Below are 11,175 nucleotides of genomic sequence, written 5' to 3'. Positions count from 1 at the left end.
TTCTTTTGGACAGCAGCTGCTATTAACCTTCATGAAAATAAAAAAAATAAATGTAACAAAAGTTACCTACATTATTTTTCTGAAATTTATTGCTGTTTGTGTTAGTTGAATTTTCTAGTTGCACTGTTTACAAGCAAACAGCCAAGCATGCATCGCACAGAATATCTTTGTTAATAGTGTGGCTATGATAGTAATAATAATAATACGATTTTCAAGGTAAGAAAACATTTTATTTACAACATTTTCAGTGCAAATGATTAACAAAATAGCATATATATATATATATATATATATATATATATATATATATATATATATATATATATATATATATATATATATATAACATGAACACTGGCGTGATGTTCTGAGATCTCATTCATAACGTGAAACGAGTGGTTCATAACCTCAAAATAAAATTCACAACCCCGTATTTCCTTCGCATGAGGAAAACATCATGCACACAGAAGCTCTTGAGAGGAAAACGACAGTAAGCAGACACTGGAGGAGGCCGGAAGTCTGCCTTTTGTTTCTTTTCTTTTTTCTTTAAACTTTACGTGCACTGTGGTTTTATTATAAGGCCAAAACAGAGATCAAATTTAGTAAAATTCACACCATAATCTGCAGCATGCTGGGTGTATTTTGCAATAAAGCTGTCTATTTGCGTCACGTGTTTCCAGGAATTAAACCGACCTTTCAAGCTTAACTTCTCCACCACAGCAGCGGGAAGTGATACTGCTTCCCCGGCGTCTGAACATATTGTCGTTCTTCTGTCAGATTTTTTTTTTTTTTTTTTTATAAATTCTCATTCTTCTAATGATTGTTCGTGACCTAAATACGTCCTCATATTAGCACCTGTGATGCCGCTGTGTCTGTGACTGTGGCCACCGTCTCTGTGCTGCTCGCCGGCGCGCTCCCGCTCATGATCACGCTGGGCTTATTGTGCTCAGAAATGTCCAAGTGTCCATCAGCGCTTTCCTCCCCGGCCTCGTCGGATTCACAATCGCTCCCGCCTTCGCTCTCACACTCAGACTCCAGCGGCTCTTTGGGCTCCCTGCCGCCGGACTCAGACAGACTCTTCTCGCCCTTCTCGTCCTTCTCCTTGTCCTTCTGGGCCTGCGCTTCTTTGGAGTGTCTCCACTTCATGCGTCTGTTCTGAAACCAAACCTTCACCTGAAAGCAAACATTTAAGTCAGGAAGCGTTAAATTCTTGTACTCCCCTTCCCCTAAACAACCCCTAAACCTTCACACAAACTGGAGCAGCATTTCAAGGGTTAAACAGTTTTTGTTCAAGGAAAAAAAAATCCCAATATTTTCTTTCTTTCCTCTCTTGTTAAAAATGAAAAATAGTCGACACAATTCAAGGCAAACCACTGCCCAGGAACATTTCACTTTACCAGGTGAATCCCACTGGTACAAAGGAGCAGTCCAAAAGCAATAAACACCACAAATGCAAATGCAAAAGCAAAAGCTATAAAACCTCTGCAGATGACAAGAAGTTGGAACCCTCATATAAAATATATCCTCAAATGTGACATAATAAAAATATATGATTAATTAAATATGAGAATCTGTTTCTATTTTAGTCATTAGCATTAATGTTGCTTGGTGAGATTAAATGACGCTAAGTGAAGAAATGCAAACACAAAAGAAACGTGGCGAAAGGTTGCCCAATATAGGGTGAGATCTGGCACATGGCAGAAGGCCTCTTAGCCAATCACATTGCACCATACAGTCACAATGCTGCCTGAGGTGGAGGTAAAAGCCTGTTAGGATTTCAGCTTTGTTACTCATTTCCTTTTTTTTCTTTGTTCTTTATATAAACGAGCCCAAAAAAAGACAGAAAAATGAAGAAGAAAAAAGATTGAAAACAACCTTTTTGGAGAATTACAAATGTGGGGAGGCACAAAAATCATCTGACCTCTTCACTGGCTGCAAGTGAGGACGCTGAGTTTGGCAACAGCTGGGTTAACTAGCCTACAGTGAAGTATGAGAAACAAGCACACTGTGGGTATTTTACAGTGTGTGCAATGATTTAGAGGGCAGAGAGGTCAGCTTTTAGAGCAGGGGAATTAGGCTAAACATAAACTTTGACTGGGCAATTTTATGGGGGTAAATGGGTTCATAACTCGAGTGTATTTAAAATGCCTCATGTCTTGTTGCCTTGACTTCTCTACTTTAAAAGATACCTTAGGTTACGTAAAATAAATATATGAAAGCGGGTTTACGTGAGCTGTTGATAAAATAAATAAAATAAATTACTAATCTGCAAAATCTGTCTCTGAGATAATAATAATAATAATAATAATAATAATAATAATAATAATAATAATAATAATAATAATAATAATAATAATAAGAAGAAGAAGAAGAAGAAGAAGAAGAAGAAGAAGAATGACAAAAACAGGCCAGTGCAGGCCCCATCCTCCTGAGTAAACACTGCATCTTACCTGAGCGTCTGTCAGTCCCAGCATGGCAGCCAGCTGCTTTCTGTCTGGCTTGGTGACGTACTTCTGTATTTCAAATCTTTTCTCCAGTCCTTTCCTCTGCAGGTTTGAAAACACTGCTCTGGACCATGACCTTTTCCTCTTGTACGTCTGAGGCATCGTGTCTTTTGTGAGGACAGCGTATGGACCTAAATGGAGAAAAAAGAAAGAAAAGGACAAAAGAAAAGAAAACACGATGAGGTTAAAAAAAATAGACTCCAACAGTCATAGTGGACATTCTCAGCAGGTGTGTCACACATTAAAAAAGATATTAGATTTTTTTCCGTCTGCTACAGTCCTATAGTGTGATGTCTACCTGGGAAGGTGTCCTGAAACTGATGCTGGCCTGATTGTCTGCTGCTGCTGCTGCCTAGTGAACTCATCATGGAGGACGCGTCGCTCATCCCGTGGTCTATGGAGGAGAAGAACTGGCTGGCTGAAGGCTGAACGGGGACGTGGATGCCTGACTGACGGTTCGAGCTAACGATGGATGCGAGATCTGTTATAGAGAGCGAGAGATGAGGGGCTTCAGTCAGCACACAATTATCGCAGAGACACACACTTACACCTCTGCTCTTTTCTGCTGGGGGCAAACATTGTCAAGTTTAAAATAAAGTTTGGGGGGATGGGGGGGACCTTTCTGACTTTATAGCCCGGATTTGATTTGGTTAAAGTACTGCGTAACAATCTTCCAGCTGCGTTGTTGAAGTTTGAAGCTGATCCTGACCTCTGACCTCTTGTTAGGGGGGGCAAGAGAGGAGATTTCCCCACAGGACTCGTTAATGCGAGACTATGTGCGCCCGGACTCTGTCACCAATCTGTCAGTGCTATAAAGTGGAGCAGGTTGCTTCTGGTTTCAGTTTCTAAGCTTTGGATGTGATTTTGTGTTGTCTTCTTGTACAGCTATGTGGTATGATAGAAATATTTAAGGTAATAAACACACCCCTGTTTTGTTGTTTAACCGCCTCTAAAATGTAACTTGAGTGGGATAAAAACCTCTCCGCTCACCTCTTAGTGACGACTTTTCTTTGTATTTTGGATCAAAGTCTGTTGACAGTATCCGATCAATTCCAAATTTGAGGTCTTTGCTTGAAGGCGGGGGGACTTGTTGGGAGTTAAATGCCGTTCTGGGTACTGATGTTAGTTGTAGTCCGTGTCTGTGGTAGGGTGACGCCGGATTCACCCTGGCACCGTACGGCTCCGGCGCAACGGGAGAAGGGCGCAGCGGAGAGTTGCCCGAGTGCCCCTGTTGTGCGCGATGGTGGTGGTGTCCCATGTGCACCATGAGGGCCGACGATCCCGAGATGTTCTCCGCATCTCCAGCCTGCAAAATGTCTGCGATGCAAAACGAGGGTTTCTTCATGGTATCCACAGCGAAGCCCCCCGCGCAGTACGCGGACCAGAGGCTGAAGTTTGATGCATAAAACGGATTGAGCCCGGCCGTGTACATCCCGGAGCTTCTAATGCGTCGCGCTGTTGCTCAGAAGTGGGTATAAAAGGACAGGCATGTAAAAAAGCACGGGTAGCGTTTTAGGAGGACAGATGATCGTGCTCTTTGTGTAAGTGCCAAATCGCTCTCTCAACTCTGAAATCCTAACCCTGCAGTTCCACTCTGAAGTTTCTCCGCTGACACTGATTGGTCGCTGTCGGAGCCAATGGATGTTTTGCATTTGCTCACATCACGCCCTTGTAAATGAGGATGATGTGTAACATAGTCTCTCTCTCTTTCACACACACACACACACACACACACACACACACACACACACACACACACACACACACACACACACACACACACACACACACACACACACACGACCGGGGCTCGTTGGAGCAATTTTGATCCTGAGATGATGGATTGATCACTTAAAGAGAACCTCCTCCTCACTCATATCACCACATACAAAAACAGTCATTACGCACAGGGACTGTCACGTTAATTTCGATTCTTCTTCGTGGAAATTGACGCGGACTTTAAATATAGGTCTGTTTTTTGTCTTCTTTTTTTTAACAAAACAAGTTTGCAATGAAAACGAAAGACGGGCAACACGCAGTGATGCGAAAATCACTATTTAATAATGAACTGTCAACTGTTAAAACCCCGGGCCCAGGAGAGTCTCTATTAGCTCCATCTCATCCTGTTTTTGATGGGCTGTGATTCGTGTTAAATGAGCGGATATGCCTGCTAGATTTGCCCCCAAAATAGAACATGTTTTAGTATTTTAGGATACAGCAGAAATCCTTATTTCTTCCGGAGCTGAGGGGGGGAAACTTTATAATGACTGTTAGAACTTCCCTTTTTCAATATTTGTGCAACTTTATCTCGACCTGCAAGTTGCACGGTGACGCAAATCCGTCCCCATGCTCATAATAAACAGAGGAAATCTATTCCCCTCTAAAACGAAAACACAATTAACTTCAGAGGCGATACTTCATCCGCAAGGCCCCTCAAGATGCACACACGCTGGGCACCGGCCAATAAGATTTTATAATCAGGGACTTTGCTTAGAAATGATCCTGCAGCCTGGCTTGGTCCCCCCCCCCCCCCCCCCCCCCCCAAAAAAAACCCCCAACCCAAACAAACAAACAACAACAACAAACAAACAAACCGATTTTTAGCATCTCTGATCTGATAATACTGTGTTTCTAAGTGTGACTGTCTGCGCTGTCTGCATTTTGAGTTTAAATGAACTGCCCTTCACTTTCTTCTCCTCTGATACTGTCTTGTCTTGATTCTGTTTTCGGGTCCCCCTCCTCCTTCCTCAAAGACTCCGATTGCATGTTTCTCTTGCATGTGTTGAAACAATGGCTTCTGAAGTTCGCATTCATTTAGTCTTGATTCATGCGGGCGGAAGGGCCGATGACCCTGACTGCCCGCTATCATGATGTTTTCGAGTGACACTTTTCCGGGTTAAATTTAGAAATGACATTTAACGTTTGCCCTCCACCGTGCAGTCAAAACAATCCAGGGAAGAGGATGTAGCAGACGCAGCACGCCTCGAGTTATTTCAGGTGCAGCTGATTAGCTTTTTCGGTGGGAAGTTTATAAGAAAACAGGGCCTCAGATCGGCCTTTACGCACAGCTTGTCACTGCACAAACTGTGAATGGCAGGGAGAGAGTGGAAACTACCAAACCCATTTTAGCCCAGTCAAGTTTCATAGCTCGGGAGAGCACTCCTGCTTTGAAAATATAAGTTCTGGCGCACATTTATGAGCCAATCTGGAAAATGTAAGAAACTGCAGAAAGTGAGTATGAGAGTAAGAATTCGGCGCATACAACGCAAAAGGAGGCACGGAGAGAACAACGTTTTTAACGATTTTAAAGACATCAGGTCATAGGGCTTTTCGTGCCAAACAGCTTTTCATTTAAGCAATTTTTAAAGTTCTTAAAGTGACAGTACCGGTGTTCACCTTTCGAGGGTACCCCCAAAAGAAAAAAAATCTTTGGAAGGAAAAAAAATGCTGATTTCACAGATTTTACTGATGATTTGTGGAACTAATTCTTCACCTTTATCGCTCCTTTCCTCGGTGAGGCTGAATAAATGATGGCAGGTGGTACAGAGCCAGCGATTGTGCCTGGCTCTGGTTAAGGGACTGTAAGTGCATGAGACTTGAATGAGTGTGACTGGGGTTTTCTGAAGGAGTCTGAACACAGAATATGTCATCCAAATATCGTGTGTGTCACCTTTTAGTCAAGCCCTTAATGGAAGTAAAGACTGCTTATTCCACGATTAGTGCACCTTCCCAGTTACGCACTGTACTCCAAACCTTCTGTATGAGACAGAGATATTTTTATTTTATTGTACAGTTAGAGTTTGGCCTTCTTTGCAGGCTTAGAATTGATATGAAAAATGATAATCGTAATATTTAATACCTAACTAACCTTTCTGACTTGAACTTTCTAATAATAAAAAAAACAAATACAGGAAAAATAGATCTCAAAACATTTACAGTGCCTGCATATACACTATACGTGTGTATTACATGCAAAAATAACTGTAAAAAATAACTGTAATGTGACCGTGTTCGTGCAATTTTAGTATCTTTTAAAAAATCATATTTGTAGTGCATTTGGTTTTATGGGGCAGAAGAGAACAAGTGAGGGTGAGTGTAGGGGGAGGTTGAGTGAAATCTGGGCTGGGGGAATCACGTTGGGTCTCACCTACTGTGAAGGTTTTAGAACTGACTTCACTGTGCATGCACTGGGTTTGGTGTGTTCTCATCCTTCTAAGGGTGGTGTGCGCATTTTTCGGCTGCAGAACTGGTGCGGAGGCATCCCTCGGGCGTCATAGCTTCGCCCCCCCTCCCCCCGACCCCATTTTAAAGTGTACCAGTTTTGAAGTACAGCCGGTCATTTTACCTGTACTTTTTGTGGCTGTTGTTAGATTTCAGGACTCTGACAGATAACCAGTTTTTACATAACATATTATATGGTAGTTTAAGGGTTGCTTTTCTGTAGAAGATATCCAAAAAGTATGAATCTTTTTTACTGTTCTGCTAGTAATACTTCTGTGCTCATAAACACAGAGTTCATTTACTCGTAATTGGAGGGTTTTTCAAAATTATTGTGTCTATTTCTTGATTTTCCTACATCACAGGTTTCGAAGACTTCTTCCATCAGGCTAAAATCTCTCCAACCTTTGAGTTTATTTTAAAAAGTCCAAGAAAATTGAGGACACCCCCCCCCCCCCCCCCCCCCCCGTGACTGAGGTCTCACCGCCCATTAAAAGACCAATAAAATATGTTAGAAGATTAAAACGCTAATGAGGGTTTAGCTGAACAATCAACTGCAGAGTGCAATCAGAGCTCAAACAAACAACATGAAACCCAAATCTCAAAGCGTTCATGAGTCACATGCTAGCTATGGGGGGAAAACAAAGCCGTGCAATCTTGCGCTGTTGACTACCTGAAGTTTAAAGCGTCCGACGGAGCCTATTGTTGTCGCCTGATTGCTCGCTGTGTGTTTTTCAGGAAGTCTTATCAGGCGGAGGAAAACTGAATGAGCACCTCGCACCGTAGCCCTGCAGGATCACATGCTGCTGGACAGAATTAAACGATTTCCATTATTACACCGAGAATTATTGCTCCCCTCTCGTAAGGCTCCAGTTCAGGCCAAGATTACTATTTCTGGCAATGTTTGCCTCAGGAAGGAACTTTCGCAGATTTAATGGGACCTGGGCCATTGTACACAGCCTTCTGTATGGCACACTGCCACCATTTCCACAGAGAGAAAAAAGAACTTAGGGATATGTTTAAAGTCAGTTCAAAACAAGCCCGTCCCGTTTGTGTGACCCTGAACACATCCCGTGTATTTCAGACGCTGAACTCTGTCCGAGGTTGAAATGAATGGTCTCTAATTTACACGCAGGAGGTTAAATGTCAAAGTGACAGCAACCATAGTCTGCTTTTTTTTTCTTTTTTCTTTTTGAATGACTGACTGAATGAAACACGGATGATTGTTCGTCCAATTACGACTACTTTTGATCATATAGTAAACATGGTTATGGATATATGGATAACAGTATTGAGGATGGTTTTAACCTAGCAAAAGTAAAAGTGCCACAGCGCATTTAGAAGAGAACAAAAACTAAATCGTTCTTTAGGCACAAAGTGGCTTATTTCTATAACACATCATATCATTTTTACTCATGAATAAATCGTGGGTAAGCTCCGTTTTAATGCTTAAGTTATATCAGTGTGTTTTATTTCATGCCGATACAGGACATTAGATATGAGATAATTTAGCAGAAGGAATATAAAGTAAGATATAATAAAGAAAAAAACATAAACACGTGCAAATGTACTTAGGCCCTTTTTCATTTCTGACTCCGAATAAGCAATTTATATAAATATCCATTGTTATTACTAATCATTAAATTCATTAATCATAAATATTTATGTAATTAAATGAAACCCTTTTACAATTTTACACGCTCTGTGATCAGCAGGTTATGGGTTAAATAGTGATTATTTACACAGACAACATGTGGAATATTAATGACATACGAAGGTATGTCGAGTAGCTCCCCCCAGTGACAGCAATGAAAAACCGCTCTCTCTGTTATTGCGCCGTGCTAATTTTTTTAAGGTGGTAAATTTGCTTATTCCAAGCATTCAAAAGAACAAAGTGCATTTTGTTTTTATTTATTTACATTTTTAAATGAAACAATAAATTGCACGTTCAAAAATAAAGCATTACTCTACACGTTAATCTCTTGTATATAAAGAAGCCGATTGTTTGAAAAGGAATGGAAAGAAGGATAAACTTATGTTAATCCCATCCCTTCGTCTCTTTACAGTAATTACAATATTCTTTTTTTTTTTCAATTAACCGGTTCATGTCCCATATACACATGTGTGTATACAATTTACCAACACCTACTTATCTGTACATAGAATCATTCATACACACAGACACTTACTGACAGTACATCATGCATATTTATCCTGTATTAAATAAATAATCCTTCTTATACTGTAATATATATGTATTCATGCTTATATGCGTTTTCAGTTATGAATACATACACATGTACACAATCATTCACATATATCAGTGCACCACACATACCATTTGGTACACTGATGAAAACATTCCACACACGTTTTATATACTTTTGATTTTTTTTTTTAAAGTATTTTTAAGACGGAAAAATGTTTGAACACTGATGCTGTTCTGCTGAAACTTTTCACTCCACAGACTAACACACAAAGGATTTTCATTGCTGTTCATGTTTTGCGGTCCTTTAAATAAAACCTTCCACTCAGATAGACACCTAACCCTGTATTTGAATAAACAGACGAGTATTTGCAGCTGGCTTGAAAAAGGGAAGAAAGAAAACACTTAAAGATGCCACTGTTGTTGTTTTACATTAGGACACTGTGTAGTTTTGTAGAATAAATGAAAAAACAAATCAGTCACAAAAATAGTTTTATGATTTTTGTTGCTTATTTGAGCCTCCTGAGAGCAAGCGTTCTCATATTGGGATACTGCATTTTTGGATTTTCTGCACCTTAAACTTTATTCTGCTCAATAAAGTGTTTTGTACTAATTTAAAGAGTGTTTAAAGAGTTTTTTAAAACTGTTTTCTGTTCAAAATTGCTGTTTGGTTTCTGTACTTAACATTTACAGCAAATTTCAAAAAGCTAGGAGAAAAAGTCGGAATTTAAGATTATTTTTACATTTCCATGGCTAGAGGAAAATTAGTTTTTTGCTGCCAGTATTCCTATTATACTAGCAAAACAAAAGAAAAACACACCAAATAAGAAAGAAAAGTGTTCAGTACTGGTACTACTGCTACAATAGTACCAGTAATCCAAACATATGGTATTTGTCAGGATTTAAGTATATAGCACTCAAAATTTAAAAGGTCACAAAGGCTTTTAGTGAGAATAAACTGAGAATAAACTATTTTTACTCGTGTGAGTAACATTTTTAATATTACAGGACAAACTCACATGTAGCTGCTGTTTTTTATGTGCATCCCATGTCTGTTATGTATAATACTTCAATCCACTTCACCCACTTTACATGAAAACGTCAATTTTATTGCACGTTTTAATACCCCATTTATTGCAATGTTGATATGAGTGAGGACGAGAAAGCAAGGAATTATGGTTGCCACATTGCCACATGAATGCAAGATACATAAATAAAATAGAATAAATTAAAAAAAATCAGAAAATACCTTATACATATTATGGGAAAAGGTAAACTTTTTAGGGGTTTTCTGGCTGTCGGTGAAAGTCTAGAGTTGGCCGCATCTGCTTTGAATTAAAACGTCAGTTTTAGAAATCATGAAATCTGCAGCTTTTTTTGTCCAATAACCTGCTGATCGCCCACGTGTTTTTATAACTATCTGAAGAAAAAGACGGATTATGGCAGGTACCGAAAATGAATCCGTTATGCTGAGATCCTGTGAGAGTAAATCCCATTACAGCACCGTGTTTCCTTTTGTGGTATCTGGGTTTTCACTCTCTGCTCTGCGCAGTCATAGTTGGACACATTAAGTGATCATTAGCTGGACATTGGAGTGGCAGACTAATCACACTCACCACAGTCCGGCCTCTGCTGTAAACAACCTAAGGGCCACGCTTTAATGGAGGCTTTTAAAATAAGATGGTGACTCTGTGCCTTTGAGCAAAGCCGTCTGTTTACATTAAAACAGATTAAAGTCGCTTCTTGTACAGAGATTCGGGGCCCTCTGCAGCCCCAGTGTGCAAATGTACACACGTATAAACCCCGCGTACTGTAAGCAGCTGCGGGCTGAAGGCTGCAGGAGAGGAGCCTACTAATAGAAACACAAAAGGTCATAATAACAAACCATTAGGCTCGCTGGCTCTCCAGAGGGGTGCCACGAGGAGCATGAACCAGCAGGCCATTGCAGTCAGATCTGCTTAAAAATGTCATTTTCCAATTAAGTGGGGGAAAAATGCGCAAAATAAGTTCCTAAAAAGTCACACACTGTATAGAGATCTTTCTGCAGATGCACCGAGGGCACAAGGTTTGATGCAGAGCAGCTCAGCCTGGAGCTTTTAATAGTTCATACAGGCAAACCCGCTGCTCTCTAACGCTGGTTGACTGAAAAGGTTTGGTCTGCTTCAGATATGATAATAACAGCTTCCGCGTCAGTAAAGTTAAAGTGAATTGGATTAAAATGACAGGCACTAATTATAAGGTTGCAGG

General features: G+C 40.3%; 1 protein-coding gene across 2 annotated transcripts; it reads right to left on the bottom strand.

Annotated features, from left to right (window-relative positions):
• Nucleotides 1-353: 353 nt before the first annotated feature.
• hlx1 (H2.0-like homeo box 1 (Drosophila)) lies at nt 354-4,110 on the bottom strand. Of its 2 annotated transcripts, XM_004550431.4 has the most exons (4): nt 3,495-4,110; nt 2,803-2,985; nt 2,451-2,635; nt 354-1,173 (listed from the first exon to the last, which is right to left on the bottom strand). In XM_004550431.4, the coding sequence occupies exons 1-4, from the start codon at nt 3,934-3,936 to the stop codon at nt 844-846; spliced, it is 1,140 nt and encodes a 379-aa protein (XP_004550488.1). In that variant the 5' UTR covers nt 3,937-4,110; the 3' UTR covers nt 354-843. The 2 variants fall into 2 exon arrangements, with proteins under 2 accessions (XP_004550488.1, XP_004550489.1); XM_004550432.4 differs by lacking the exon at nt 2,803-2,985.
• Nucleotides 4,111-11,175: the final 7,065 nt, after the last annotated feature.

This window comes from Maylandia zebra, linkage group LG15, assembly GCF_041146795.1.
Source record: "Maylandia zebra isolate NMK-2024a linkage group LG15, Mzebra_GT3a, whole genome shotgun sequence".
In the NCBI taxonomy this organism is placed as follows: Eukaryota; Metazoa; Chordata; class Actinopteri; order Cichliformes; family Cichlidae; genus Maylandia; species Maylandia zebra.
Note: the sequence above shows the minus strand (reverse complement) of the source record. Positions and strands in the feature narration are given on the sequence as shown.

Bases quoted from the DNA above. Each gene is read 5' to 3' on its own strand.
- hlx1 (XM_004550431.4), bottom strand. From the start codon at position 3,936: ATGTACACGGCCGGGCTCAATCCGTTTTATGCATCAAACTTCAGCCTC. The intron at 2,986-3,494 runs GTGAGCGGAGAG...TCTCTATAACAG, and splicing joins AGAAAAGTCGTCACTAAGAG to ATCTCGCATCCATCGTTAGC. The intron at 2,636-2,802 runs GTAGACATCACA...TTCTCCATTTAG, and splicing joins GTTTCAGGACACCTTCCCAG to GTCCATACGCTGTCCTCACA.